General features: G+C 42.2%; 8 protein-coding genes and 3 long non-coding RNA genes across 21 annotated transcripts; 7 read left to right on the top strand and 4 right to left on the bottom strand.

Moving 5' to 3' along the window:
- Positions 1-262: 262 nt before the first annotated feature.
- On the top strand, positions 263-2,795 carry LOC120284481. Its single transcript, XR_005543764.2, has 2 exons — positions 263-763; positions 1,045-2,795. It is a non-coding gene; the product is annotated as an uncharacterized LOC120284481 (long non-coding RNA).
- LOC6734236 (aspartate--tRNA ligase, cytoplasmic) lies at positions 1,548-4,445 on the bottom strand. The gene is made up of 5 exons (XM_016167958.3): positions 4,322-4,445; positions 3,832-3,932; positions 3,427-3,752; positions 2,182-3,206; positions 1,548-1,976 (listed from the first exon to the last, which is right to left on the bottom strand). The coding sequence occupies exons 2-5, from the start codon at positions 3,910-3,912 to the stop codon at positions 1,813-1,815; spliced, it is 1,596 nt and encodes a 531-aa protein (XP_016027287.1). The 5' UTR covers positions 3,913-3,932; positions 4,322-4,445; the 3' UTR covers positions 1,548-1,812.
- Positions 4,446-4,725: 280 nt separating this feature from the next.
- Positions 4,726-7,284, top strand: LOC6734235 (protein lifeguard 1). Of its 3 annotated transcripts, none has more exons than XM_016182195.3 (5): positions 4,726-4,869; positions 5,411-5,508; positions 5,850-6,175; positions 6,239-6,487; positions 6,546-7,284. In XM_016182195.3, the coding sequence occupies exons 2-5, from the start codon at positions 5,469-5,471 to the stop codon at positions 6,903-6,905; spliced, it is 975 nt and encodes a 324-aa protein (XP_016027282.1). In that variant the 5' UTR covers positions 4,726-4,869; positions 5,411-5,468; the 3' UTR covers positions 6,906-7,284. The 3 variants fall into 3 exon arrangements, with proteins under 3 accessions (XP_016027282.1, XP_016027284.1, XP_044778313.1); XM_016182197.3 differs by lacking the exon at positions 5,411-5,508 and adding an exon at positions 5,336-5,361 and having other exon boundaries at positions 4,734-4,869; XM_044922378.1 differs by lacking the exons at positions 4,726-4,869; positions 5,411-5,508 and adding exons at positions 4,970-4,984; positions 5,336-5,361.
- Positions 7,285-7,430: 146 nt separating this feature from the next.
- Positions 7,431-8,660, bottom strand: LOC120284480. The gene is made up of 3 exons (XR_005543763.2): positions 8,523-8,660; positions 8,047-8,464; positions 7,431-7,944 (listed from the first exon to the last, which is right to left on the bottom strand). It is a non-coding gene; the product is annotated as an uncharacterized LOC120284480 (long non-coding RNA).
- LOC6734234 (protein lifeguard 1) lies at positions 7,641-9,386 on the top strand. 2 transcript variants are annotated; one of them, XM_002081227.4, is made up of 4 exons: positions 7,641-7,774; positions 8,339-8,445; positions 8,603-8,704; positions 8,769-9,386. In XM_002081227.4, exons 1-4 carry the CDS (start codon positions 7,756-7,758, stop codon positions 9,273-9,275), a joined length of 735 nt encoding a protein of 244 aa, XP_002081263.1. In that variant the 5' UTR covers positions 7,641-7,755; the 3' UTR covers positions 9,276-9,386. The 2 variants fall into 2 exon arrangements, with proteins under 2 accessions (XP_002081263.1, XP_016027280.1); XM_016182200.3 differs by lacking the exon at positions 7,641-7,774 and adding an exon at positions 8,144-8,284 and having other exon boundaries at positions 8,363-8,445.
- Positions 9,387-9,569: 183 nt separating this feature from the next.
- LOC6734233 (beta-alanine transporter) lies at positions 9,570-11,761 on the top strand. The gene is made up of 4 exons (XM_002081226.4): positions 9,570-9,728; positions 9,889-10,204; positions 10,266-11,327; positions 11,386-11,761. The coding sequence occupies exons 1-4, from the start codon at positions 9,616-9,618 to the stop codon at positions 11,707-11,709; spliced, it is 1,815 nt and encodes a 604-aa protein (XP_002081262.1). The 5' UTR covers positions 9,570-9,615; the 3' UTR covers positions 11,710-11,761.
- A 2,749-nt stretch (positions 11,762-14,510) lies between these two features.
- On the bottom strand, positions 14,511-15,702 carry LOC6734232 (transcription factor BTF3 homolog 4). The gene is made up of 2 exons (XM_016167957.3): positions 15,546-15,702; positions 14,511-15,473 (listed from the first exon to the last, which is right to left on the bottom strand). The coding sequence occupies exon 2, from the start codon at positions 15,471-15,473 to the stop codon at positions 14,964-14,966; it is 510 nt and encodes a 169-aa protein (XP_016027279.1). The 5' UTR covers positions 15,546-15,702; the 3' UTR covers positions 14,511-14,963.
- Positions 15,703-16,466: 764 nt separating this feature from the next.
- LOC6734231 (protein shisa-5) lies at positions 16,467-24,983 on the top strand. Of its 8 annotated transcripts, XM_016182206.3 has the most exons (5): positions 16,467-16,770; positions 16,837-16,977; positions 24,108-24,237; positions 24,298-24,375; positions 24,440-24,983. In XM_016182206.3, exons 2-5 carry the CDS (start codon positions 16,875-16,877, stop codon positions 24,597-24,599), a joined length of 471 nt encoding a protein of 156 aa, XP_016027277.1. In that variant the 5' UTR covers positions 16,467-16,770; positions 16,837-16,874; the 3' UTR covers positions 24,600-24,983. The 8 variants fall into 8 exon arrangements, with proteins under 8 accessions (XP_016027277.1, XP_016027274.1, XP_016027272.1 ...); XM_016182203.3 differs by lacking the exons at positions 16,467-16,770; positions 16,837-16,977 and adding an exon at positions 17,653-17,775; XM_016182201.3 differs by lacking the exons at positions 16,467-16,770; positions 16,837-16,977 and adding an exon at positions 19,218-19,389.
- On the bottom strand, positions 24,813-25,261 carry LOC27207829. Its single transcript, XR_001600591.3, has 2 exons — positions 25,138-25,261; positions 24,813-25,068 (listed from the first exon to the last, which is right to left on the bottom strand). It is a non-coding gene; the product is annotated as an uncharacterized LOC27207829 (long non-coding RNA).
- LOC6734230 (antigen 5 like allergen Cul n 1) lies at positions 25,123-26,361 on the top strand. Its single transcript, XM_002081223.4, has 3 exons — positions 25,123-25,547; positions 25,598-25,992; positions 26,044-26,361. Exons 1-3 carry the CDS (start codon positions 25,425-25,427, stop codon positions 26,315-26,317), a joined length of 792 nt encoding a protein of 263 aa, XP_002081259.1. The 5' UTR covers positions 25,123-25,424; the 3' UTR covers positions 26,318-26,361.
- Positions 26,329-27,514, top strand: LOC6734229 (antigen 5 like allergen Cul n 1). The gene is made up of 3 exons (XM_016182208.3): positions 26,329-26,521; positions 26,574-26,962; positions 27,120-27,514. The coding sequence occupies exons 1-3, from the start codon at positions 26,393-26,395 to the stop codon at positions 27,418-27,420; spliced, it is 819 nt and encodes a 272-aa protein (XP_016027271.1). The 5' UTR covers positions 26,329-26,392; the 3' UTR covers positions 27,421-27,514.
- Positions 27,515-27,526: the final 12 nt, after the last annotated feature.

Raw genomic sequence — 27,526 nt, 5'->3', positions numbered from 1 at the left:
GAGCTCCGGCTGCCGCTCAATCGGAAGAGAAAAAACAAACTGGCAAAAGGAGCGGTAAATCCAATGCATTTGCGGGCAGCGCGACAGCAGCGCAGTCGCCGCGGCATTGAAAACAAAATGGCAATTTCTTGTATCGGGCCATCTCCCTCGCACGGCAGTCATTGGACCGCTGTGGGAGCGGGACAACTAGTGTGCTGCAGTTGCCAAGCACCGCCCACTTGATTGCTGCCGCATTCAGCGTTGTGTTGTTGTTTCCAGGTTTCCAACTAACGATGCCACATCGGTGTGAAAATAAAATGGAGTGCGTCTCAATTGTGTCCTCAAGTAGACGAAACTCCTGCTGTTTCTCTCTGATTTTAAAGTTCGACAAACAGATTGAAAGGAATTCGCATTCATCCGGGGCCTTCTACTTCGTCCTTTTGTTCCTTTCCTTGCCTTTCCGCAATGAAAAGTATGCGCCAACTGTGTCAACAGTGTTTGCAGTGCCCCCGCAATCCTTGTTTTCCAGTCCCCATCCAAGCCGCTAGCCCTCCTCAACCGCGAAGTTTTCGTATTGATAATAATCTGATTGCAAATGAATACAATTTATTGTGCTGTTCATTCGCCTTCATTTCGCCGCGGATTGTGTGTTGACAAGGTGTGGATGCGAAAAAGTGAAAGACGATCTACTACACCTTTAATTGTTAGATTGTCGATAGGAACGTGTAAAAACGCTGAAAAATCTGTGGTTAATATCAAAATGGACATCGTGTTAGCATGGAAGGTAGCCTTACAACAGACCATATAGGATCTATACTTTGGTTTTCATTTACTAATTCTAGGAAAGTCGGAACACAAAGCTTGGTTTTAGTGACAGCTAATATGTTTTGATTACTGGTTATATTTTTTGCTTTGTCCTTACTAAATATCGAAATTTGTTTAAAGTGCAAAAAGTTGTTTAAGCAATGTCGCATAACATGTTGAGGGAAACTTCTATAATTACGGAGAAAGCTAGAAATAAAACCATGTTTATGTGGGAGCTTAACCTGAGAAAGAAATTTCCAGATAAAGAAGACATGGCCGACGGGACTTTAAGTGGTGACTATTTAGGAGATCCTCAAAAGTAGTCAAGGTAGTCAGCTTATAGATGATGACCAATAAAAATATAATGGTTAGTACACAGCCTGTATCAAAAACTAAATTTCTAAATCCTAATGTCAGATAATAATATTTGGGTTTGCTCCGCCCTCAAGAAAAGATAATATCACTTATTTATTTTAAAAATTAGGAGAATATTATTCTATTATAATACAATTCAATTAGACAAATCAAAAGTGGTGAACTATCTTTTCTTGAGGTTTTTAATAAAACTGGTTTGGTTTCAACCTTTAAAGTAAATCATTAATAAAACTCATTGACCAAGTGCATATGGATAAACTATAAGACCAAATCTGGCCTTTCTACAAACCCTAAAACTATGCAACAAAAAAACACAAATTTCTAGCTACATGTTAGCTTATATATTTTACCCACTTATAAATAACCAACCAAAATATTAAAAGCCATTATTAAAGTACAAAACATACGCGCAAATATTTATTTTTTACGAGTTTCCAAATAAATTTGACTCTAGGCAGTCTTCCCGTACATTTTTCTCGTTGTTTAACAACTTCGCAGCATGTTAGTCTTGAGAAGAAGGATAAAACACTCACAATTGGGTTTGGCGTAAAAATAAAAAGAACTGAATGCTTGGAAAGTCACAGGGAAAGTTAAACAAATGTTTCATCGAATTGGATTCAAATCTAAAGAGTACGTTGTGTGAGTTTAGCTTGTTTAAGGCGTTAATCGTTTGGGATCGCGTGGGAACATGGAAGTCTTGCGGATGTTGTCCAGTCCCAGATACAGCATCACCACACGCTCCATTCCAATGCCACCACCAGCATGTGGAGGACATCCATAGCGGAAGGACTCGATGTACGCCGCAATCTTGGAGGTATCTAGAAAACAAATATATACGGCGTCAATATTAAGTATTTATAAAGTAGATCAAGGTGGAAGTTCTTATCTGAAATGTGATACAGTTTTAGCACTTGAGCTGTACACTTATATTATTCTCTTATTGCAGTCTTATCATTGTTTACCGAGAGATCTTGTGACTAAGCTGACCTTAGGAGTTATTTACTACGTGTAGGGGGTACTCACCAATGCCATGGTGCTTGGCTCGCTCGATTAAGTACTCGGGATCGTGGATACGCTGCGCGCCGGACAGGATCTCCTCGCCGCGCATGAACATATCATAAGAGTTGGAGTAGACCGGATTGTTTGGATCAGGCATCGTGTAGAAGGGCCGTATCGCTAACGGGAACTTGTCAAGGATGTAGAAGTCAGTGTCGTACTTGGCCTTGACCAGGCGACCCAACAGCTTTTCGTTGGGCGTAGACAGATCCTCCTCGTCGCCGGTCTCCACACCAGCCTCGCGCAACATGGCCACGCCATCGGCGAACTGGAGGATCAGTGGTGGCTCCAGGAACTTGAAGGCATCAACCTTGTACTGCTGGCCAACAGATTCGATTTCCTTGGCGTACTTGTCACGCAGTCCCTTGAAAATGGACGTAAACGTGTTGCCAATCGTGTGCAGCACCTCGTGGTAGTGATACTTAAAAGCCATTTCCAGGTCAAGGCCTACGAACTCGGTCAAATGCCGATGAGTGTTCGAATCCTCTGCACGGAACACGGCTCCTACGGTATAGACCTTGTCAAAATCGGCAGCGATGGCCATCTGCTTGTACAGCTGCGGCGACTGCGCCAGATAGGCTGAATCCTTGAAGTAGCTCACGGTGAACACGTTGGCGCCTCCTTCACTAGCCGCCGAAATGATCTTTGGCGTGTGAATCTCGGTGAAGCCCTTCTCGGTGAGAATATCGCGGAATAGGCGACATACTCCGGCTTCCAGTCGGAAAATGGCCTGATTTGCCGGGGTCCTCAGGTCGAGCACTCGGTTGTCCAAACGCGTGTCCTGGTTCACGCGAATATTCAGACCTTCCGCATCCTCGGCGTTCTCGGGACGCGATGCATCCTCGATTTGCAACGGCAACTGAGCCTTGGCCTGGGAAATTACGAATATCTGCTCGACGGACAATTCCAGCGACTGCTCTGTGCAGGATTCAATCTTGCTGGACACCGCCACTGGCTTGGCCTGAATATCGATGATGCTCTCCTTAGGGATACTGAAAAAATAGAGAGTTTTGAGCTTAAAACGTATTTAAATAATAATGTTTATCAGTATGAATTAATAAATTTCAAACAACACAAATTCTACGCAATAATATTTTATCAAAGTATGATGAAAATATCTATATGACCTGCGCAATTCAGATTCGATATTGTGCTTTTTTGGGTTAGGGCTCTTAAGATAACCGATCGCCATGTCGAATATTTATAACTTACTTTCCCGCGAATTTGACCATCTGTTTGGAGATAACATCACCGACAGCCAGGATGCACTGCACCGTGCTGCTCTGCTGCCGCAGGATGAGGAAGCACTGCTTTCCCTTGGCTCTCGACGTGTGGACGCGTCCTCGCACCCAGACAAGTCCTTTGCCCACCTGACCGCTTAGTTCCGATACCGGGACAAAGTTGCGTTCACTGCGTTTATCCTTGGATTGGATCATTTCGGAGAGGCCATATCGTCCGGCGGCGTGATCCTCGGCAGAATCGCCCCCAGCATTATTGGCCGCCGCGGCAGAGGCGTTCTCCGCTTTTTGTTCGGCTTTCTGTACAAATAGAGATTAAAGCTGTTATCAGAGGTTCAAAAATAACAACACGCCACGTCCCCAAATCAAAGATTCTCACCTTTGCGGCCTTGGCCAGCTTTTTGGCTCCCTTTTTGGAGACCTGCTCCCCGTTGGCCACGTTCTCTTTCTCCTCGACCATCTTGGAATGCACAAAAACGGCTGTAGGGAAGGAAGGGTTGTATATTTTACAAGAGGGTCACAAAACTAGAACGTAAACCACACAGTTTCGATAAGCGAGCAACAGGCGAAAAAGGAGGAGTATTCTGTGCGTTGCGTCATGGTTTTATAAATAGCACTTGGCTGATGAAGTGCCCCATTTGCGAATAAGTGACATTGGCTTCCGGACTGCAGTTCAGTGACCCAGTCTCCTCCTCCAATAGCCATATGTCCACAAATATTTCTGGGGACAGAGAAACACTCTTTGTCTAGCGGCTCGCACATAACCTAAACTTTGCGGTCTTTTATCTGATCATTTACCGATTCTATTCACTTCCTGTCTCTTCTCCTATTGATTATTTCAATGGTGCATTCGAGTGCACTCGACTTACCAGCTAGATTTTGCCCTTTTAATACACAAACGAATTGATTTCACGAGCGTCGTGTACTATTGCACATGCCAGCAGCGCGGTGCAGTCTAGAGGATTTCTATCGCGGCTATCGATATATATCGATGGTTGCTTGCGTGCTTCAGGGTGGCGCATATCTGAATTTGTGACGTTACATATTTCAACATCCTAAGAATTAAGTGGAAAATTCAAAGGCATTCGTAATTTAATTACAATACTCTGTATGTATTAAACATATATCTACGAATATAATTTAAGACTAATGTATTTGCTTGCTTCTTACCACAAAGGCACCATAGTGTGGTACGAGCCAAATAGCATTTAAACGCAATAATGTTTAAGCCGGGCTAGTGTAGTCTGTAAATGTACCACCTTCTAAAAAAATAAGTTCCACCCCCAACGATAATTACAGCTGCGTTCCGATAACAGTCAGCAGGCACATCTCTGTTAATTTATAGCAAAAAAAAACAAATATTCAGAAAAACAACATTCAATTGTTTGTTTTGATCAAATTGCAACGTAATCCAGAGGTAATTAGTCATCCAAAGAGCATAATTTGAATAATGGGGAGATAGTAGGTCACGTCTAAGAAAATTGTAATAGTGTGATTTCCCGGTAATTTCGAGAAGCTGGCAATTTCTAAAAGTGAGTCACCACTTTTCCTACACCGAGCTGCTGTGTATGTATTATTTGCGCTGGTGGTGCTCCGGCTGAACTAATTTAATAGCTACGACTTGGTTAAAGCGCTTAAGCTCGCGGTTCAACGTGTAGGTAAGGTTCATAAATGGCCCCAGCTATTTACGGAGAACCCACACCATAAAGCTTGAGAGGTACACGTCATGGGGGCCACAACAAACCAAACGGTGCCGAAGTTTCTCAGGCATTACTCAAGTGGCAAATTGATTGATAATTAAAGTTGCATGCCACCAAAGGGTGTGCACTTTTCTTAGACACTAATTAAATTAGCTAATGATTGCTTATCATCTGTCTTTGCAGGTAAAACAACAACGAAACAATGCAAGGTGAGTGGAATAAGGACAAGCCGTACTAACATTCTTTTTTGGATCTAAGTTTACTCCACAGCGGTTTCGGAATTACATAGAAATCCCTAGAGCGAAGTCCCTCGAGAATGTCCTGGCAAAGTGTTCCCCAGTATCCCCAATACCAAGGTTCAATCTTCTTAACTTCTAAGCGAGTGTTACAGCTTACCCGTTTTCAGATCGCATGCTTTTGTTCGTCCCGGGGCTTGTCGACCCGTTGAATGCTCAGTAATTTCCCAGAGCTGATTCATTTCCATTACCTCTCTCTCTTTACACATCGTACTTGTCCCTTCTTATCATGGTTGTATGTACATATTTGCTCGAGATTGTTTCTTGGTTTACCGCATCTCTTCGTCACGGCGAAGCGTTTCATTTAGATTTTACAGTTCTTGGTAGACAGATTGCTGTAGCGAACGCGTTGGTAGCACCTTTTTAGATGACAAACTAAAACGAGATGTCTTATTCCGCAGATCCCAACCAGCAGTACAACTATGGCGGCGGTTATCCCCCGCAGGGAGGATATGGTGGATATCCACCTCAGGGCGGCTATCCACCTCAAGGACCGCCACAAGGCTACCCACCCTATGCTCAAGGAGGTGCTCAACCCTATCCACAGCCCTACGGACAGGGCCCTCCACCGGGAGGTTATGCTCCCCAGCCGGGATTCATCCAACCACCACCATCTGCTGGCGGCTACGGAGCCTACGATGATCCGGAGAGCCAGCCCAAGAACTTCTCGTTTGACGACCAAAGCATCCGTCGCGGATTCATACGTAAGGTGTACCTGATTCTGATGGTGAGCTTAAGATAATTCTACATAGAAGGCATGTACAATTAATTAACAATTCTTTGTCGTTAGGGACAACTAATCGTCACTTTTGGAGCTGTTGCCCTGTTTGTATTCCACGAGGGCACAAAAACCTTTGCCAGGAATAACATGTGGCTCTTTTGGGTTGCCCTCGGCGTGATGTTAGTAACCATGCTGTCTATGGCTTGCTGCGAAAGTGTGCGCCGCCAAACTCCGACGAACTTCATATTCTTGGGTCTGTTTACAGCAGCTCAGTCGTTCTTAATGGGAGTTTCCGCAACCAAATATGCGCCGAACGAGGTGAGTACTTTGATTTAAGTACGATATGTAGTAAAATCAAACGATATCTGTTTTCCAGGTTCTCATGGCGGTGGGCATAACAGCAGCGGTTTGCTTGGCCCTAACGATCTTCGCCTTGCAGACCAAGTACGACTTTACTATGATGGGCGGTATTTTGATCGCCTGCATGGTGGTGTTCCTGATCTTCGGCATCGTGGCCATCTTTGTCAAGGGAAGGATCATAACACTGGTGTACGCCTCGATTGGAGCGCTGCTCTTCTCCGTTTACCTCATCTACGACACACAGTTAATGATGGGCGGCGAGCACAAGTACTCTATCAGTCCCGAGGAGTACATCTTTGCGGCACTAAACCTCTACCTGGACATTATCAATATCTTCATGTACATTCTGACTATAATCGGAGCATCGCGCGACTAAGTTCCGCTCTATTTCCAAATATTGTTTACAGTTTAATCGGGTTATTCAGTAGCCTGGAATACACGAATATTGTTGTCGCGTAATCTCATCGGTGTGCTCCCCCAGTGGAGGCAATCTTCAACTAACGAATTACTCAAATACTTACAAATCTATCTACTTCGTGTTGTGTTGCCAATTTCCCGTTTCCTTCTAGTTCTAAATGTCAGCTAAGGGTATATGAACTAACTTTTTGTTATGTATGTTTTATTCTTGCTTAAGTTGAGGCGCAAACCAAGTGGATATTTCCAAATTTAAAAAGAAAATTATAAATATGTATGTATACCAAATGATATGCCATTCAGATACACGAAACAACAATAAATAGTCACGTATAAACATATTTATGTGAGAATATACATATAAGCAAGTTGGCTTGCAGTTGTTAAAACCTAAAAACTTAACCGTGTGTAATAACCAAGGAATCCCGATTTTCAACTATGAATCAAGTACCGAACCCTGCAGCGACACTGAGTTTAAAGTCAACAATAAAGCGCATCTATTTATTAAAGCCACAGACCCCTGCATTGTGGGGCTTCCGTCAGTGGTTCATCCAGTTCAACCAGCCAGCCACCACCGCCAGATGCAACTTTAGTCTGCGACGGCAGAGCGACGCCGGTGGTTGGATTACTTCTGGACTCCAGACCATTATCGTCTGCATTTTTGCTTTATCATTGCTTAAGTTAACTTTGTTATCTGCACCACCACAGAAAGAAGTCCGGGTGTTTTAATTTCGGGTTGGCCCCATATCATGCGTTTGACCCGGCCACCTGTTCAGTAGTTCGTGTGAATTCCAGCAGGGCGTAGCTATAAAATGTATCACTACCAGCAAGGCAAGTATCGCCCGGATTGGGCTGAACCGAAACCAAATTGGCTGCGGAAAGGTGCTCTAGATTAGATAATCGATTTGGCTATTGTAGAAAGCTTATTGACTGCATCGTTTCCTCTCCGTAAGAGTCGAAAAAATATATCTCTCTCGGCGCATTTTCATCTGATAAGACAGCTGAAAAGGTTTCTGTATGAGCCCAAAAACACTGATTCACCCAATCGAAGGGAGAGTGAACAACCATTTTGAAATTGTATGGTGGCAATATCAGTTACTCACCGACATCAATACACAAATCTTATCTAGAGTAGAAGTGTGGGGCTGTGATAAGAGCCGGTAACCGGCTAATCTCAACTCATACGTCCATATGGGAACACCTAGAAAGGGCGATTCGGTTCCATTAAGCTGAAACACTAGCACGCTGCCGGCAGTCGGCCAAAGAGAGCATAGTAACTTAAGTGACTAAAGTTTAGTCATAGCAATTTAACCATGAGCAGCGACAATCATTTTCAGTACGGTTAGTCATTGCATTAATTTTCCTGCTTCCTTGAATTGTCTTCCAACCACGCAGGCGATGAAACTGGCGCATACACAGATGCGGAAGCGGACAAGAGCTTCGCCTTCGATGACCAGAGCATCCGGAAAGGTTTTATCCGGAAGGTCTACTTGATATTGATGGTAAGTGCTGATATTTGAACTGAAAAAGAAAACATAAATTCAAATTGTCCAAACTATAAACGTATTTGGATCACTACTTTTCCGCTTTGGGTCACTTTAAAGACTTCAAGATTTATTGACTTCCTGCAGTCTAATTTTGATATCGTTCTATTTCTAGTGCCAATTGCTGATCACTTTCGGTTTTGTTAGTGTATTTACGTTCTCGAAAGCTTCGCAGGAATGGGTGCAAAAAAATCCGGCACTGTTTTGGATAGCCTTGGTAAGTTTTTACGACTTTTTTGCTAAATATTGAATACGAATATACTCCCTATTCCTAAATTCAGGTCGTTCTTATCGTGACCATGATCTGCATGGCCTGCTGCGAAAGTGTACGCCGTAAGACGCCTCTCAACTTCATCTTCCTTTTCCTGTTCACCGTGGCGGAGTCGTTCCTTCTGGGTATGGTCGCCGGACAGTATGAGGCTGATGAGGTCCTGATGGCAGTGGGAATTACGGCTGCGGTGGCCCTGGGACTCACCCTGTTTGCCCTGCAAACGAAGTACGATTTTACGATGTGCGGAGGAGTATTGGTGGCCTGTCTGGTGGTCTTCATCATCTTCGGCATCATCGCTATCTTCATTCCGGGCAAGGTGATCGGACTGGTCTATGCCTCCTTGGGAGCATTGCTCTTCTCCGTATACTTGGTGTACGATACCCAGTTGATGCTGGGTGGTAATCATAAGTACTCCATCAGTCCTGAGGAATACATCTTCGCCGCTCTAAACCTCTACCTGGACATCATTAACATCTTCATGTACATACTGACCATTATCGGATTGTCTCGCAATTAGACTGGTCATTATGATCCATAGCTTCTATTCCAGTTTTAGCAATGTAACTTAATTTTATGTGCCCAGTGCCACCTTAGCCGCGAAGAAATACAAGACGACTAACTAATCCAACATTGTCGAGTGCTCGCTTTGGTTTGGGATTTTGGCTGGGATTGGGGCGCTCAACTAGTTCGAACCTTGTCCACACCGCGGTGTCCAATTAATTAATGCGCACGAGAGGCCGTAATGTAATTATGTCCAATCAGCCCCTGCAGCGCCACCAGTTCCTGGGCTGGATTGAATGTGGACAAGGTGATCGGCGCGATCGTCAGTTGCGCGAGCGTCTGGCTAACGGGCGGACATGGATTTCGACGAGGTGCTGCGGGAGGTGGGCTCCTTTGGGCTCTACCAGAAGGTCATCATCTGCTCCGTTCTATTGCCCGCCGCGCTGCCTTGTGCCTTCCACGCCTATAGGTTGGTCATCCTTCTTTGGTTTTCTATAAGAGGCTGTAGAAAATAATATTGAAAAAACAAATCTCAATGGGATTTTCACATCCATCACCTGTTATTCATCGCCTCTTAAAGGTACTTCATCAGTAAATTTTCAAAATTATCTAACATAATTATTTTCTAGCCAGTTGTTCATAGCGGCCACACCTCAGCACTTTTGTCGCGTTCCTGAGCTGGAGCCCTGGACGCAGGACTATGTGCAGCTTGTTAAGAACCTGAGCATTCCGCGTAATCGCAATGGAGCCTATGCCGAGTGTTCCATGTACGCGAGAAATTACACCGATATAGTGCGCTATCTTGAGTATCGCCCTCCTCCGGATTTGTTACGACAACAGGCAGAGGATTTGCTCAAGTTGCAGCCGGATACGGCGCAGGTGGTGCCGTGCCAACATGGCTGGCACTACGACAAATCCATATACTCAAGTACGGTGGTTCAAGAGGTAAGGGTTTTCCCATTCGCGTTGATGGTATGTTAGAATTATTTCCTCATATATTTTGCAGTGGAACCTGGTGTGCGACCGCAGCTTCCTTGTTACTTTGGCGCTTGTGGTCTTCGGTGTTGGCGGATTGCTAGGTAACTATGTATTTGGATATCTAGTGGACCTGTGGGGCAGGCGGCCATCCTTCTACGCCTATCTGCTGCTCGAGATCACTGCCTGTGCGGCCAGTGCCTTTGCCTGGAACTATTACACTTGGCTGGGACTGCGCTTTGTGGTGGGACTGACGGTGCCAGCTATTCTGGCGAGTCCCTATGTGCTGGCCATTGAGCTGGTGGGACCGGAGAGGAGAGTTTTTTGCACCATCGTCTCGAATATCGCCTACTCCTTGGGCTTGGTGGTATTAGCCGGAGTTATCTACATCGTACGTGATTGGCGGGAGCTCAGTTTGGCAGTGTCCATGCCTTTGCTGATGCTTTTCTCCTGCTTCTTCGTGCTACCGGAATCACCACGATGGTTAATGGCCGTGGGGAAAACCAGGAGGGCCATTAAAATCCTGAAAGTAATGGCCAGAGTGAATGGTGTGCGCGTAAATCGGGATTTTGTGGAACGGTTGCAGCGAAAACTGGTCAGCACAAAGGCTGCGGAAACCAAATCTTCAATGACCACCCACTATGGCATATTGGACTTGTTCCGGGGACCCAATATGCGTCGAAAGACCCTGATCATCACCCTTATTTGGTTTGCCAACACCAGTGTCTACGTGGGACTGAGTTACTATGCTCCTGCGCTTGGAGGCGATGAGATCTGGAACTTCTTTCTGGCTGGGGCGGTGGAACTGCCAACATATTTGCTACTCTGGCCGGGATTGAGTTATTTCGGAAGGCGCTGGATCCTGTTCATCTCGATGCTGGTGGGCGGAGTCGCCTGCGTGGCCACGTTCCTGTACCCAGACATCACACTGCTGCTTTACTGCGTGGGCAAGATGGGAATCAGCTCGTCCTTCGTAGTCCTGCCGCTTATGGCATCTGAGTTGTATCCCACGGTGGTGCGGGGACTGGGCATGAGCTTTAGCTCGGTGATAGCCATGGTGGGACCTATAGTGATTCCCATGATCAATCATATGGTGAGTGCGGCTCAGGAGATTACTGTGTACTATAATATTCACCCATTTCCCGTTGCAGGGTCAGCAAATGCTCGTACTTCCGCTAATTGTGATGGGAGCTCTGCTGATCTTGGGAGGATTTGCTAGTCTTCTCCTGCCAGAGACCCGTAACCGAAATCTTCCCCAGACTTTGGAGGAGGGCGAGGCAGTGCCACTGAGCTTCCTCCTCTGCTGCTGTGTGGAAAGCGAGCGAAAGCCGAGCAATATCCGTGTGAGTCCGCAGAAAAGGATTGTTCCTGAGGGCGGAACACCGGTTTTCCATCGTGTAGATACTCCGGTTTCAGCTAGAGTCCCTTGCAAGATCGTTTGCAGCATTTGTAAAAATGAAATGCGCACACTTTAGGCAGTTAAAAGTTGTTCAAATAGAGTAGGTTAAAATAAAGTTTGAAAAATTTTTTTTTTTTTTATTAATTTATTTTTTAAGGCATACGGGGAAGTCTTGGCTCGCCGTCTAACTATTGTTAGCTTTTTCAAATTTCCAGTAATTTAACTACAATTACATAACAATCACATATAACAAATAGGATTTAAGATAAGCGTCAGCTTCTGCGGACCCTTGTCAAAGGAGATCGGGTAATGGGATCCCTCGGTTGCCTTCTATTGAGCCTCCTTGGTGGGCGAGATCTGTTTAGAGCGCTGGCGCTCCAGCCTGTCATGGTATCTGCTCGAGTGCTGGTTTATTTCGTCAAATACGGTTGCGAGTTTCAGGTCTCAGGATCCAGAAGCTCTCCAAGGTACTTTTCTGCGTTCGGTTGTGGTACGGGGGCTTCCTCGATGTAGACGGGCGGTGGCGTTCTCCGCTTTAAAGTATAGCATACGTTGTTGGATTTACTGCTATTGATGCCAATGTTCCAACGTCTTACCCATTCCGAGAACCGGTATGCAAAGTCCTGGATACCATCGGCTGCGTCGTGCTCGCATCGGGACCTGTAGGCCACGTCATCGGCAAATGTGGCCAACATTGACTTCCCGTTAAGGCTTACATCCGGCTGCGGCATGTCGTGCACAACTTAAAATAGTTCTTTAATTCATATCATATCAGCAATTTTGCAATGCATTTCAACGCCTAAGGCGTTCCTCGGTCGCCATCCGGCGGTATCGACTCTTCTGTGATTCCGATAGATTCCTCCAGGGAGCAGCTGCCTTGGAAATGACAATTCTTATCCAAGAGACAGGCAACAAAGACCAGAAAAATACCTTTATCGTGACACCCCTACTTTATATATGTGGCCAATTATCGTAAGAGACATCGTGGCTTAAGGATTTAAGCCACGATTTTTCTTTCTTGAGATAATATGCCACAAATATAAAGTAGGGGTTCCCGATACAGGCATTTTGCCGTTCTTTGTTCCCTGTCTCTTGGATAAGAGTTATCGTTTCCAAGGCAGCGGCTGCCTGGAAGAATCTATCGGCATCCCAGAAGAGTCGATACCGCAAAAAGGCGAGCGAGGAACGCCACAGACGATGGAATGCATTGCAAAATTGCTGATATGATATGAATTAAAGAATGATTTTAAGTTGTACTAAAGACAGAGTAAGATAAGCCAACTGTGATTCAAATGTATATTCAGAATGTGCTAGGAAATGAATTTAAATTTTGTTTCAGTAAGACATCAAACTGTGACCTTGAAATTGTTCCTATGTTATATATTTATATATCTTAAAGTCTACGTGCTAAGGTGGCGAAGCACTGCTGGCTAGTTTGAAATTGAAATTAATTTGTTTTGATTTTGTGGCGGCACTGCGTCTCTTACATCTGGCAACTCTGTACCGCATGTACATACATACATACATGTGTCACAGTGGTGTGAGCTATTAAAAGCTAGAAAATCTTTAGATCATCTTTAGTTCACACTTCAAGACCTAAATGTGACAAGATTTTAGAATATTTAAATAATTAACATCTTATTGTCAATAAGCTAAGCCAAATCTTTAGCCCATAAAGTTTATTTTAATCATCAAAAATATTTCAGCAAGCTATTTTACAATATTTAAATCACTTATATTCACAGTATTAGCTATGCACGCATGTTTATAAAACAGGTTGGCAGGCCGACCGGCAAATTTAAATGGACAAAAAATCAAAACAAAACCCAATTGGAACCTAATAAACATCAATTAAATGGGCATATTCGCTACCATATGAGTTTTTTTTTACTCCATTTGACCTCGCAACTGATAAAAATACTAGCATTTGCATTAACCCTAATACGTTATAGGTCGTCGAAATGCGATAAGAAGCCGGCAATCGCTTGCTTATGCACAAATAAGTGGAAACTTCAAGAAACATTCCGGTTGAACTGGCCTAATCGCAATTTTAAGCCAATTTAAACGTGACTCATTTCGAAGATTTTCGAACCTAACACCATATACATATATATACATATGTACATGTGCCGCATGCTATGACTTCCCACCTTTGGATTTGGCCAAATAATTTGGATGTTGCGAACGGGTCAAAGTTCCTGCCGAAGGAGGCTTCTGACCATCTGGATTTTAGACCCACTATTCCATTCCCAATGTCAACAAGTTTTCGACTGCCGCGTGCTTTGCGCCGCACCTCCCACCTCCCCTTTCCCAACACCTCACACAAGAGCGTTGCTATGCATACACACACAGGTCCACACTCACACACATGTCGATTATGCAAGCAACGAAAATAATAGGCATTAAACTAAAAAAAAATGCTGGAAATATGAATGGGTCGTATGGTTTTTACAGCTCATTTAATGTAATGCATGTATGATGGTCTAAAACAATAGTTTACAAATTATAAGCTATGTTTTCAACAATTTGGGCACATTGTCCTCGAATCGAAATTGTGGCCTCCAGCTTGTTTTCGTTTTAAATTGAGGATTCGTTGAGGGCGGGGTTACATCGAAAAGTCGGATTTTGGGGAAAATCGGTAAGAGCTAGTAGTGCTAAAAATATATTTCTCTGTCCTCGCGACCTGGCAATGAATTCATCTGGAGTGTCTGCGTTGTTCCCCTAATCACCTCACGTCACAATTCTTCCAAAAACCGTATCGTATATATATAGTATATAGTGTATTATGAGAGCGCATATATCTATAGATACATTTGTGTGTGTGTTGTTCTTGGGAGGGCGGCAAAAATTAGAATGTGTGTGTTGTTTGGACTGTGGTTTTTTTTTTTTGGTTAAGGAAACGTTCTTTAATCGCTTTGGAAAATACATTTGACTGTTCCAAACTATTACAATTAGATTAAGATTGAAGGGTTCCCTTAGTATGTTAAGTTAGTTATTATGCTTATGTGTTCTGTTCAGCGCTCACTAGGATGCCTTTATTTTTGTATTTTAGTTTAGTGTGTAGCATTACCCCCAAAAAAGTGGCTGGAGGGAGCACGAAGAATGGCCCATCCAGGGCAGAAGCGCTGGTTGCAGTCCGGAGTGGATCCGTTTCCGATTTGGAATCGGAATGGGTAAGTGGTAGATGTGTTTCCGGCGTGTCTGGTGTGTGGGTTCTGCCTTGTATGCCAGCCACTTCGTCTTGCTCCCTGGCCCCGTATGTTTTGTATGTATGTTTTTGCGTTCGGTGTGTGTGGTGTGATTTGCCTGGGTGGGCGGGGTTGGACCTGCCTAAGCGGAGGCCGCCACCTCACCGGACTTCTCCTCCTTTGTGTCGGCGATGGCCACCTCCTCGAAGTTCTCGACCAGATCGGGCACATCATCGTCACCGGCATCGGCGGCCGAAGAGCCGGCTGCGCCGCCGGCGCCGCTCTTGTTGGCAATCTCCGTGGCCAGCTTCTTCAGCTGGTTGATGTCCTGGGGACCCAGTTGCGTCAGAATGCCGGGCACCATCTCGGTGATCGTCTTGTTCTCACCATGACCAGTGATGGCAAACGTGTTCGTCGGCAGCGAGGCCTGGGCCTTCGGATTGTTGAAGTGGATGACGGTGCCATCGTTCTTGATGATGTTCACCTCCTCAATGCCGGGAATTGTGTTCACCGACAGCTTCTTGAGCGACGACTGCAGCTTCTTGTCGTCGGTGGCGGGCGTGGAGTGGACGATCTTCTTCTTGCGGCGAGGGGTGCCCTTGCCGCCAATGCGCACCTGCGCCTGCAACTTCTTCAGCTTTTCCGCGTTCATCTGTTCAATTGAGTAAACACAATGGTCGCATCAGTAAAACGCCAATAAAATGCCGCACTTTCCACTACTCACTTTGATTTTACTATAATTTAGCACAGAGCCTTGCCAGAAAACACGTGCGCCCAGTCGTAGTCAAATGTCAAAAAGAAATCGCCATGATAAAAATGGCAAAAGGTGTATGTATATGTGAGTAGTACTGGTAGGAAGTACTAAACGTGAGTGTTGACTATCGATAACTCACAAGGTGGCAACCACTGCGCGCCAAAATTTAAAATAGCTTTTATAAAGCGATTATTAATTTTATTTAATGAATTTATTTTCGATGTAGCAATACGTCATCTGAATTTTTAATGAATTTTTAGTTTTGAATGTATTAAAATTTCCAGTAGTATATCGTGGGAAGTTATATCTGTTAAGGGCGTAAATTCAAATATTCAAATAGTAAGCACTTTTTGGAACTGATTTATTTTATTTTCAATGCTTATGGCCACAAATATAGGAAAACATGTTTAAAAATTTGCTATATAAAATAAAATAACGTAGTAAGACAAAATCAATTTACTAAATATTTGGAATCTAAATATACATAATTTCGAGCCATTATAAACTTTGCAGTAAAGTAAAAACACAATTAAACCAGATGTAATATTTGAATTAATTAATTCTTATTTTTTCTATTCCAATAGTATCGGTTGCTGTGTTGAGTGCACCAAATATCGACGCTTTGCATCGACTGCTTACTAAACACAGCCAGCGCAGTCAGTGCTGTAAAGCGTGCAGACATTATCATCACGATAAATTGTAATTTTTAAACAATTTGCTACTAAGACAGTAAGACAAAATAAATTTACAAAATATTTGGAATGTAAATAAACATAATTATGAGCCTTGCAATAAAGTTTTTAACACAATCAAACCAGATGTAATGTTTGAATTATTTAATTCTTATATTTTTCTATTCCAATAGTATCGATAGCTGTGTTGAGTGCGCTAGCTATCGCTAGCTATAACACAGCCAGCGCTGTCAGTGCTGCAAAACGTGCTGCCATTATCATCATGATAAATTGTATTATTTTCAGATTAACGCTGATAAGATATAGTTAATTCCAATCGGGCTTCAGTAACGGCCTTCCGGCATAGTAGTTCACTGATATTTAAGTTAATTACACGGGTGCTGCCAAGGAGCGGATAAATCCGATAAGTAGGTAGTGTCTGTGCAATAACTGCAACAAGTGGAATTTTTGTCTTTAAATACATATATTAAGAAAGGGGAACAACTGCTAAAACCTTGCCAAACGTAAGTATATCACGACGGCTTATCGACCATGAAACGAGCTTTTAAAGTCATTAACTTCCTCCGCAGTGGACGACTTTGAGTTGGACGATATAGACGATTTCGCCATGGATTTCTGGGGCATTTTCATGTTCTTCCTGCTCACCTTCCTCATCATGAGTTGCTGCGGATATTGCTGCACCACCAGACGCCAGGGTGCCGTTCTGTCCAGTGAGTAACTGTATACAATATAGAAGTATCAGCCTATAAGCCATTAATCAAATAAAAACCCGCGATGAGTCATTCACCAACCGGAAAGACAAAGCAGTCGGAGTTTAGCTTAAAAGATGAGTTTCATGAGTGAGCGAGTGTGCGTAAGACTATACGACATCCTATTCGTGTTAAGAAGTGATAATAACAATTATATTCAGTCGATATATATTTATAGAGAGAGACAGATCTGAGTAATGAGAGAGAGCTTTTGCAGTTTTTTGGCTTTTGCCTCTCCACCGATTCGTAAACAACATTAAGTATGCTCAGCCATAAGCGGAACTTACTTTATCAGCAAGGGACAAAGTAATTATCAATTATGTATGTTTATTTATATGGTCGTATCTTATCTGAAACAATTAGATGTTGTCCCTTTCTGGCCACGATTTTCCCAGTTTTTACCCAATTTCCACCATTGGCTAGCTATAAAGTTAGCTTTTTTAATATAACAACAATATAACTTAAATTTAAATGACTCATCTTCAGTAGCGCTTCGATAAGGAATTGATATATTTTTAGAGATAAGCACGACTGACAATTGTATCCACATGCCACAGTTAAATACGCATGCAGTATACCTCGAACTTTTTGACCGAACGGCTCGTTGAAAAAAGTATCTTTTAACCATGGTTAACATATACTTCGATATATGGTTTCCCATTATAATGGTGTTTTTCATTGTGGTTTTGTTACTGGTGCTATTGCGAGTTCGTCGCGCCCGTCGTCTTCGCATGGGAAACACAACTGTGGTTACCGCCGGTGAGGACAGGACTTTAAATAGTAACTCTGGGATGATCGATGGTCGTATCTTCGATTCTGGGAATCGCTCCAGACAGCCGAGCTATCAAAATCTAATCATATATACCTATAAGTGCTTCACGTCCAAGACGCCATTTGCATCAAGCGTTTTGATTATCACCTTAATTTACAAATCATCAATGCTGTTCATCAAATCGAATCTGGCTCGTGTAGCCTTTTTAACATTTTCGACAATCTTATTATCTTATATTCGCAAACGTTTGACGTCAAGTCTTGTTTTTTCTTCTTACCCTTGCCCGAATGATATTAAATTATATTTAGTGTTGTTCGAATTAGGCGATAGGGTGTTGATTAGATGGTCGTAAATAGTTGGTACCGTGCTCCCAGAATAACGACTTCTTTTCAGCACACAAACAATTTTCTATTTTTTTATCGAACAATTTTCTACCTTGAATTTTTTATTGTGTTCGATAATAAATTTAGACAGCAGTAATAATTAAAAAATTTTTTTTTTTTTATTAAATAAGTCTAAACCTTTCAAATCTCTATAGAGTTTTTGTACTAACAAGGTCAAAATGGCAATATTAAGCATGCAATAAAAAATGTTATAAATATATAAAAACTCGAATTACACGTAATTGAAAATACTATAGCCACTGCTTTACCGATTTGAATTGCCTCAAGAATACTTGTGCTTATGACCAGCTTTAGATATTTAAATAATGATAAAAAATAAGTTAAGCAAGATTATTGGCATTCTGCAAACAGAATTGTTGTCGTTGTACTTGAATCGTATTTCGTTTCTGCAGAAAAATCTTGGGTCCAACTGTTGACCGGTGAATTTCCCCAACGGCTGTATTGTTTGCCATCCCAGATAGTAAGCGTTCGATAAGGGTAATTCAATTATTTGATTACCACTGACGTCAGAAACGATCAGAGATTTGTGGGAATCGTTCAGAGTAATCGCATCGTGCTGAGGATCCCCCAGAAGTAATAAATTTCGAAAACGAAACCTAATTTCTCTTTTGATTGATGTAGACTATTGACGCAGGTTTCAAGCTGTAAATACAATGTCCACTTGAACTTTTATGGTTTCCCCTCCATTCTATGCTACCTTCTGGCACCGATATCAGGACTATATGGCGTTTTTAAGCCGATTAAACGTCCAGAGCGTCAATGCCGACCCAGCGATGGGTGCTAATCTTATCTTGCCATTCAAACCACCATTTTAAACTGACTTCGGGTCTGTGGGGATATGCAGACAGTCCGGACTCTTACAAAAGCCGGCGAGGAATCGAATCCGGTTCGCAATAATCGTCGAACCTCTGCGCAATGAACACTGGAAAAATTCGCATTACCGTGGCGTAGTTTCAATACCCATCGAACCATCCTCAAGACTGCCTGCCGTTCGAATTTATTAGTTTGTAAATACCCATTGTTGAAGTAGTTCGATTAAGATGCCGCACGTACCGGGCGAAAGGGATCTGGAGATCTCCACCATCATCCTTTGCACCATTTTCGCTGTGGTCGTCTGCGCAGTCCTGGCGATGATCATAGGATCCGTGATCCGCAAAAGGAAGCAGCGGCTGGCGGACAAGGGCGTGATTGAAGCAAGTTAGTATAGTTCGCTGCAGAAGTCCATTGTTGCTGTTCTATGTCCTTTCGAGTTCGCAGTTGTCCAAGTTCCGCGTGTGAAGTTCCTATGTGTTGTTTTGTCCAACAAAATGATGGAGAACAATCTATTTGATTTTTTTTTTAAGTTTACCAACTTAGTTTCGTTATTTATTAACATGGCTGTAACATTACAAGTTTGCCGAACCAACTGCTTAATAAATAAGATTATTAAGATTATTATAAGATATTTCACATTTATATACATGGATAAAAAGTTTGATTCTGCTACAATATTGACGCAAAATCATTTGCCTTGGCTAAGAACTTAAAATATATGTTGTATTTAATCCTGCTGTGCACAAAATACAAAAATCAAGATTTTTCCAAAAAAAAAATTCGGGTGCAACCACTATCAATCAAAAAAATAATCATACTTTTTCATACAATGATTTTTTCCCATGATTTTATTTTCCTACACATTTCAGATAAATATTTTGATTCATTCGGTGCATTATCGCTATGTTGCGGATTTACCATGTTCTTAGTAATTTAGAAATATTTAAAGAACTTTTACTCAAAGATTATAATTTTTGAACTACACATAGCAAAGGAATAAAATCGCTCAATGCTTTGAATTTTTAACTTTTTTGAGTACGACTCAGTGAGTAAAGATTGTCCTTATCAAATTTTTAAGCGAATGGTATTGTATTTACCATTTGCATATTATGAGTATGAGTAATTATTTAAAGTGAAACCCCACATCGACTTCTTTAACATTTTAGTTTCTTTGCTCCTCTCATTCGGATCGCAAGTGATTTGGAATTTAGCAAATTTTACCAATAATGGCAAAATATAAGTCAATCGCAGTTTTCATTATTGTATTGTTTTTGTATTGCATTTACCTGTGCTTTCGTCAATGCAAAAGGCGGGGTATGTATTTAATTTTGGATATTTTTTTTTGTATCTTTTCGATTTAATCCTAAACGATCGGATTGCTTCTTTCAAATATTTAAATAATCTTCTGTGTAATATTGTAGTTCATAGTAGTAATCATTGCTTCCATTGAGAACTGTAGTGTTTTTCTGACTTATTGTGACTAAATCATAAATTTTAAAATCGGTCGCAAAATGGTTTTTTTTAATTGAACTAAGTACTTGTTGTAAATCTAGATTAATGTACTATACATTTGAGACCTTTTATGGTGTCACATATCAAAGAAGCTATAAGCAGATGGAAAGACAAATAAGACAAGAACTTATTGATATTTCTTGGCTTTTTTTTAACGCCTTCTGGTTTTTTGCCTGTTTTTTATGCCTAAAAGTACGCTGCAAAAATGTGTTCCTTTGTTAGATTAAACAAAGAGCTAAGCAGTACTTGTTAAGTGTTTTAAAGTTTTCTTTATTCTGGATAAATATTTTATATGCAGTCTAAACGATAACATGTCATTTTCTTTCTCATCCGCTTTTTCTTATCGTAAGAAAAAGGGCTTAGTGAATTGGATTTTTTCCCAGAGTCAGTCCCAAAAGATTTGAGCTACGGCACAGTTCGATCAGTTCATTTACTCAGTTCGTTGCAGTCAAACGTGTTAACTAGAAAAAGATGCCTTCTTTAGAATTCCCAATGCCACCTCAAAACGATGAAGTGGGCGACAAATTACCTGCAGCAGCTGCCAGATTAATAGCCGTCATTTTTATGCTTTTTGTCTGGGGCTATTGCAAGTGTTGTTGTTCTTGTTGTAAACGCACTAAGACGGAAGGTAAGAGAAATTCTTAACGTATCTGTACGATAAGCCAACTCTCTTATTTCAGCATCTATTAAAACTCACAGATACTTGCACTTTCAGATAGCTATCTTAGTCTATAGCTAGCGTTTGCAGTGCAATCATGAATTTTCTTTTTGTGAATGTGTTTAAGTCGAATTCAAATGAAGGCGACTTCAGTTTGGTCATAGTGTTTGCGGTTTTTGTATTAACCATTTGTATTGGGGCCATTTGTATATGCCTATTATTAAAAAGTGGAAAGCAGATTAAAAACTGTGATGGTTGGTAACCCATTATTCTTATTATTTTTATTATTTCCACTACGCTGTCTGCTTTAAAAATAGACAACTCTTAATAAATCGTGAATTTCCGCTATATAACTGTGAATATAGTGATAAATGATAAAAATCACATAAAACCAGAAACTATCCAGCGTATTACTCACTTTGAGTCACTTTGTTCATAATTGCCACATGTAAATATAGGTAAATCCAGGTGCTTAAAGATTACTCACATGATAGCGATATCTGCATCTAAAACACTGGGAATCTTGTTTGTTTTTTAATTAAACCCATTACTCAATGACGTCATTCAAGGCGTCTGTATTTGATTTCCTAACTCGATCTTGTAAATTGATCAATATATGATAATAATGGGTATTGCCCAAGGTTTAGTGCTTCTGCTTCCTATCTGCACTGTCAATATTATTTATGGTTGAAATATTCAAGTCATTGTCTACAAGAAATTTAGTTCTTCAACTAGTCGTAAAGTATCTTGCATGGGAAATCCGATTTAATATTAAAACTTGTAATACATATTTAATTTCTCCTCCAAAACACAATTTTAAATCATATCATATCCAGTATCCTAAACTTTAAAAGCTTCTGTGGTGAAATAGTCCGGCTATCTTGGTATGCTCAGATTTAGGACTCGGTTTGGAGTGGGTAATGACTGGGTGTTATTGTTATATTTGTGCAATATATACTGATAACAACGACTGTGATTCCCTACTATTTCGGATCCCATTTCCAAATGTGTCACTAAATGCTTCGTTTACGCCTAAACGCAAATCAATAATTAGGTATTAGTGGCTAATGGTCATACAAAGGGATCGATCCCGAAATGCTGGGTAATTCAGAAAATGATTATGAAATCCATTTAGTTAGGTCGCAGGTCCTCACGATGAATGCCACCATATTGGATGTGTTTGAGGACATTTCCCAGCGACTGCACATCAACTGGACATTTCTGGCATTCGAAGCGGGTATCCTCACGGTTTTGGTTGCCCTTGTTGTGATATATGCCTTAAATCTTGCTCGAAATCCGGAAGACTTTCGATATTTGAACGTATTTTCGAAATGAATAACGAAACGGAGGTCAGCTATTTGCTGGAGTCCCCGGAACGCTCTGTGGTTTTCATATCCGTTTTTCGCATAATCTTCAAAATATTCATCTTGGTATTGCTCGGCCTGGTTGCACTACATTGGAAGCGTCGTCAGGCTCTCGGCGATTTAAGTAAGTTATGATAATGGTTGGAAGTGTTCTGTTATCACTGATAAGAGCTATCTTTATGAGTGCGATTGCCCTTTTCTTTGGCCATTACTGGCACTTTTTTGCCAATTGCCAATCCGTCGGCTTTAGTTTCTCGCTTTTGTTTAGTCTTTGTGCGCCGCTTATTCAGTCAGTATCAAAATCATGGATGATTCGGGCATCTACTGGATACTTTTCTTCACCTTCTCCGTGTTTTTCATGACGTCCGCGGCGGTATTCCTGACCCGTGGTCGAACCCGGAGAGCGGCGCTCACCAAGGGCGCAGGTGTGTTTTTCGGGGATCTCCCGTTTGTGGCGATAACGCGACCAATGGGTTTCCAATATCGCCCATTTACACAAAAAAAAACACAAAAGCCCCAATGTCATGAAACAGTTGAAATCGTGAACTCCATGCTGTAGCACCAGTTCGTTCAGTTTGTATAGAATAATATTCGCGATGGAGCCGTTTGTTATTCCCATCATAGCAGTCTCAGTCTTCCTAGTGATTGCCTCGTCGATGTGCCTCTGCTTCTTTTGCATAGCCAAGAAGTTCAGATCCATGGGTAAATAGCTGCAGCTCCGGGCAGAGTTATTTATGTTTTATGATTTATGTAATTTTGAAGCTGTTCCGTACTGCCAATATCAGAGATAAACAAGACCATAATGCGAGTACACCACCCGCTTATCGTATTGGCCATATAATCGGACATTGATTAGACGTGGGCCGAGTGAGTGGGTTTGTCAGACATAGGACTTGCAGTCTGTTCTGTGTTCGCCTGGAAAGCGATTGTGTTTTTTAGAGCTAAATCCCCTGACTTATCGAGAATGTGGGCGTTCTTTGTCGGATTATCTATAGCCTTTTCCATATTTTTCATAACTTCCATCGTAGTTTGCATTAGACGCAAACAGAAAGCAGCGCGAAATGTTGGCTACACAATCAGCGAAGGCGTTGGTAATTACATTGACTGAGCAATGAAAAGATTGACAATTACACTTAAAGAAATACTAGTGCAACAAATTTTATTGAGCCTTATCTTATTTGTCTAAATGTGAAGTAATTTCTATTTATTGGTGTTACGATACAGGCAGTATTTGTTTTAAAAATATTAATTATAATACAAAAAGTATTTATAGTGTATATAAACGTGACACCTTTTTCTATAAATAAATTGAGTGGATAAGATTAAGAGCACAAAATAACAGCAAAGAAGTTAATGTACATCAAGTTTTGATGACTTACATTAATTTAGATTAATACAATATTGAACATTTTTTATAGTGCTGAAAGGGGAATTTTTGTTCACACTGATGAGTCTAATCAAAAGTGGGAGCTTATCGAGTCTGCGATTCGCGGTTGGCGATGATTCAGAATCATTGGCGCAGCTATTTTCCGTTTCTAATTTCTTTTTTCCGTTCTTTCCACTTTCAGCGCCTGTGGTGGTGACCTCCGCCACCCACACGGCTCCCGGCGGATATCCGGTCACACAGCTGCCTCCGCCGGGCTATCCGTCGGGCAATGCCTACGTAACTGCGACCTCGTACCCCGCACAGACCACCGGGTAAGTACGGAGCCAGAAGTGGGGCCGCAAACTATTCTAATGTCCTCGTTTTCCCCGCAGCAACGTGACTGTGCAGATGCCCATGCCGATGAGCCACCAGAACCAGCAGCAAATGCCAATGCCAATGCCGATGCCGGGGTAAGTGGAAGCTAGTGCTCCAGCGGAACGCAAATATTAATTGATATGCTTTTATCCAATGCAGTCAGCAAACGCATGGCGTGGCCTATCCGCCGTATCCTGGCGCCGGGGCTGCCAACATGAATCCTCCGCCGTATGACATGGCCATGGCTAATCCAGGACCTAGTGTTATGCCCGCTGGATATGAGAAGCAAGCTCCATACAATCCCCACTTTAACCAGTGAAATCTCACTGTTAACTGAAAGTGAAACTATATTTGAGGATCCCCTTTCCGTCTCGTTATAGCTTTTTTACTCAGCTGAACACTTTACTTTCCATGTTTCCTTGCATAATGTATTCCCCAAAAAAACTCCAAACTCCTGGGAAAAAACCAAAGTGAAAGCGATCGCACAACGAGCCATTTTTATATTCCATGTGATGTATGTAAAGTGTACATATAACTTAAGCGCAACCTTTTATTTATACATCTACATTAAGCAAATCCAAAACGACAACCAAACTGAACTACATGAAGTGTTAATTGTAATAAACCAGTGAAGTGCACATCAAATACAACTGGAGCATATTTGTTTCGATGTGCACTTTCACAAAATCACAAAAACAAGAAATGCAAACATGTTTTCAATTACTTCTGCACTCGGATGTTTTTGCCAATGGGTTTCTAAAGATTACTAGTGGATTCCATTGCTATTGCTGCAATCGAAAGTTTTTATTCATCATTTTTTAATTGAGATGCGGAATTATGTTTTATGTTTTTAGTACCTTGTTTGGGCCTCTGGGCAAAATCATTGTTAGCCACGCTGTTTTAATATTTGCGAAATTCCAATGCTTTACACATTTTGTAAATTTTATATCTTGATAATGGCCTTCCAGCTCTTTGGATTCCTTGTTGAATATGGCAACTATTGGATATATACAACTAGTAATAGCTTTATATATTATAGAATTGTCACGCTGCATTAAGGCAGTTAAAATGGATTTTCCGCTGTATAGATAGATTAGTTTTCTTCAAAATAGTTTTGTATTTTGACTCCACCAATCCGCACCAGATGTTGTACCTTCTATCAGTCCTTGCAATAGTTCTTATCAGCCAGGAGGCGTTATCTACGGATTACTGCAAAAAGGATCTGTGTCTGCCGGAAATAACGCATATCGCTTGCCGCAATTATGGGGTAAGTTTGGCTTCCCATCAAGGTGCTTAGTAACTGTCTGAGTTTTGCAGGACTTTGACGAGAGTTGTGGCAGTGATGCAATCATCGTGAAGTTTCCCATGCACATGCGTGCCCACCTCCTGGCCGTCCTAAATGATTTTCGGAATACCGTGGCTAAGGGTCAGTATCCGCACTTGCGTCCAGCTTCCCGGATGGCAACACTACGGTGGCACGAGGAGCTGGCCGGATTGGCCAAGTTTGCCTTGAGGCGTTGTGACTATATCGACGATTACTGCAGCAATACGGATGAGTTCAGCTATGTGTCGTACATATATGGCAGTACCAAGTGGTTGCAACTGGAGAAGGATCCCATATCCGTTTTGGACTTTGTTTTGCAGTTTTGGATGGATGATGTCAAGGGCTGCACAATGGCGCACATCAATGCCGAGAAACCGGCCAAGGATGGGTGAGAGTGAGAGATCCAAGTGGTTAGTGTATATATGATCCATGATTGCAGACAGTGTCGCGGCTACTTCACCCAGCTGGTCCAAGATTTGGCCGCCCATGTCGGCTGTGCCATGATGCTGCGAAAAGGCCAAAAGAGCCGACTTTACCAGTACGGTGTCCTTTGTCACTTTTCGCGCGGAAAGATCGCCAATGAGCTGGTTTACCGGGCAAGTGCTCATCCGGGAAGTCGCTGCTATGCAGGAACCCACTCCATATATGAGGGGCTCTGCTCACCCGAGGAGCATGTTAATCCCAATGCCCTGCAATTGGGCGAGCTTAATTGATTCGTTCAAGCTGCATTTAATAAATCTAGCTCATAAGATAGCTTTACACATTAGTTAAATAGCTTTTGCCACAAGATGCAGATGTGGTATTTGTACCTTTTTTTGTTACCGCTAACTGCGAGCTTGTCCCCAGAAGATGATCCCCATTGTAAGCCCAATCTTTGCATGAATTCGGAAGTCCATGTGGGCTGCTTTCAACCTAAGGTAGTAGCTATCAATGCTTGCGATTGTATCGATTTAACCACCTCATCTGCAGGCAATAGGCGAGCAATGCGGGAAAAACAATCTCTTCCTGAACGTCAATGGAGCCTTGAAGACCGGCATCCTTAGCAGGATCAACATGCTGCGCAACTATGTGGCCAGTGGAGTGGGCAACTATTCGGTAGCCGCTCGCATGCCAACGATGGGCTGGGATTTCGAACTGCAGAGGCTGGCCGATCGACAGGTTCGCCAATGCGATGAGACGGGAAGGTTTTGCGCCAATACCGAGAAGTATCATTATGTGGCCACCATCGAAATCCGTAGCAAGATGAAACGGACTAAGAGCCTTATACGTACGATTTTAGATAAATTGCTGCCGGAGTTGTTCCTGGATGTCATGGGATGCATGATGAACAGTCAGAAATTAGTGCCACTAAGAGAAGGGTAAGTGACGTATAACGCCACCTATATTTCAAGAATAGAAACCAGCTTTATAGAATGATTGTTAAAATATTTTACAAATTATTGTATTAGTGTGTTTAGTCTTACATTTTTGAAATTGCTGTATTTAACTACTAAGGCCATATTTATTTTACTGTAGAACCTGTGTGGGCCACTATATGCCGCTGATTCAGGACCATGGTTCGCGTATGGGATGCGGCCTTCGTGTGAAAGGTAGGGACGAAAAGGAGTCAAATATTGTCCTGCTCTGCCACTTCTCGCGGGCCAGTGTGAACAACCTGATTCCGTACGAGGAGGGGCAGATTCCTGGCGGGAAGTGCGCCAGTGGATCGAGCCAGATGTACCAGTTTCTCTGCAGCGAGGATGAGGTCGTCGATGCCAACAGCTTGGCGGTGGAATCGAATATGCCGCCCAGCGACAAAGTGCAAGATGACATTTAGGGTGTTAAATACACTTTTACACTTAAAGAAAAGGTGCTTATGCACTCAATATTCATATAAATACTATTCATTAAATAAAAACCTATAAAACCGATGACAGAATAAT

Source organism: Drosophila simulans, chromosome 2R (assembly GCF_016746395.2).
Source record: "Drosophila simulans strain w501 chromosome 2R, Prin_Dsim_3.1, whole genome shotgun sequence".
Lineage (NCBI taxonomy): Eukaryota > Metazoa > Arthropoda > Insecta > Diptera > Drosophilidae > Drosophila > Drosophila simulans.
The sequence above is the reverse complement of the archived record's forward strand: the minus strand, read 5'-3'. Positions and strand labels throughout refer to the sequence as shown.

Bases quoted from the DNA above. Each gene is read 5' to 3' on its own strand.
- LOC6734231 (XM_016182201.3), top strand. From the start codon at position 19,233: ATGCCGCACGTACCGGGCGAAAGGGATCTGGAGATCTCCACCATCATC. The intron at 19,390-24,107 runs GTTAGTATAGTT...TTCCACTTTCAG, and splicing joins CAAGGGCGTGATTGAAGCAA to CGCCTGTGGTGGTGACCTCC. The intron at 24,376-24,439 runs GTAAGTGGAAGC...TATCCAATGCAG, and splicing joins ATGCCAATGCCGATGCCGGG to TCAGCAAACGCATGGCGTGG.
- LOC6734236 (XM_016167958.3), bottom strand. From the start codon at position 3,912: ATGGTCGAGGAGAAAGAGAACGTGGCCAACGGGGAGCAGGTCTCCAAA. The intron at 3,753-3,831 runs GTGAGAATCTTT...CTATTTGTACAG, and splicing joins AGCTGGCCAAGGCCGCAAAG to AAAGCCGAACAAAAAGCGGA. The intron at 3,207-3,426 runs GTAAGTTATAAA...CTATTTTTTCAG, and splicing joins ATGGTCAAATTCGCGGGAAA to TATCCCTAAGGAGAGCATCA.
- LOC6734229 (XM_016182208.3), top strand. From the start codon at position 26,393: ATGCAGATGTGGTATTTGTACCTTTTTTTGTTACCGCTAACTGCGAGC. The intron at 26,522-26,573 runs GTAGTAGCTATC...CCTCATCTGCAG, and splicing joins TGGGCTGCTTTCAACCTAAG to GCAATAGGCGAGCAATGCGG. The intron at 26,963-27,119 runs GTAAGTGACGTA...ATTTTACTGTAG, and splicing joins TTAGTGCCACTAAGAGAAGG to AACCTGTGTGGGCCACTATA.
- LOC6734232 (XM_016167957.3), bottom strand. From the start codon at position 15,473: ATGAACGCGGAAAAGCTGAAGAAGTTGCAGGCGCAGGTGCGCATTGGC.
- LOC6734233 (XM_002081226.4), top strand. From the start codon at position 9,616: ATGGATTTCGACGAGGTGCTGCGGGAGGTGGGCTCCTTTGGGCTCTAC. The intron at 9,729-9,888 runs GTTGGTCATCCT...ATTATTTTCTAG, and splicing joins TGTGCCTTCCACGCCTATAG to CCAGTTGTTCATAGCGGCCA. The intron at 10,205-10,265 runs GTAAGGGTTTTC...TATATTTTGCAG, and splicing joins CAAGTACGGTGGTTCAAGAG to TGGAACCTGGTGTGCGACCG.
- LOC6734230 (XM_002081223.4), top strand. From the start codon at position 25,425: ATGTTGTACCTTCTATCAGTCCTTGCAATAGTTCTTATCAGCCAGGAG. The intron at 25,548-25,597 runs GTAAGTTTGGCT...TGAGTTTTGCAG, and splicing joins TCGCTTGCCGCAATTATGGG to GACTTTGACGAGAGTTGTGG. The intron at 25,993-26,043 runs GTGAGAGTGAGA...CCATGATTGCAG, and splicing joins GAGAAACCGGCCAAGGATGG to ACAGTGTCGCGGCTACTTCA.
- LOC6734234 (XM_002081227.4), top strand. The intron at 8,446-8,602 runs GTAAGTGCTGAT...TTCTATTTCTAG, and splicing joins AGGTCTACTTGATATTGATG to TGCCAATTGCTGATCACTTT. The intron at 8,705-8,768 runs GTAAGTTTTTAC...TCCTAAATTCAG, and splicing joins CACTGTTTTGGATAGCCTTG to GTCGTTCTTATCGTGACCAT.
- LOC6734235 (XM_016182195.3), top strand. From the start codon at position 5,469: ATGTCCTGGCAAAGTGTTCCCCAGTATCCCCAATACCAAG. The intron at 6,176-6,238 runs GTGAGCTTAAGA...CTTTGTCGTTAG, and splicing joins AGGTGTACCTGATTCTGATG to GGACAACTAATCGTCACTTT. The intron at 6,488-6,545 runs GTGAGTACTTTG...TCTGTTTTCCAG, and splicing joins CCAAATATGCGCCGAACGAG to GTTCTCATGGCGGTGGGCAT.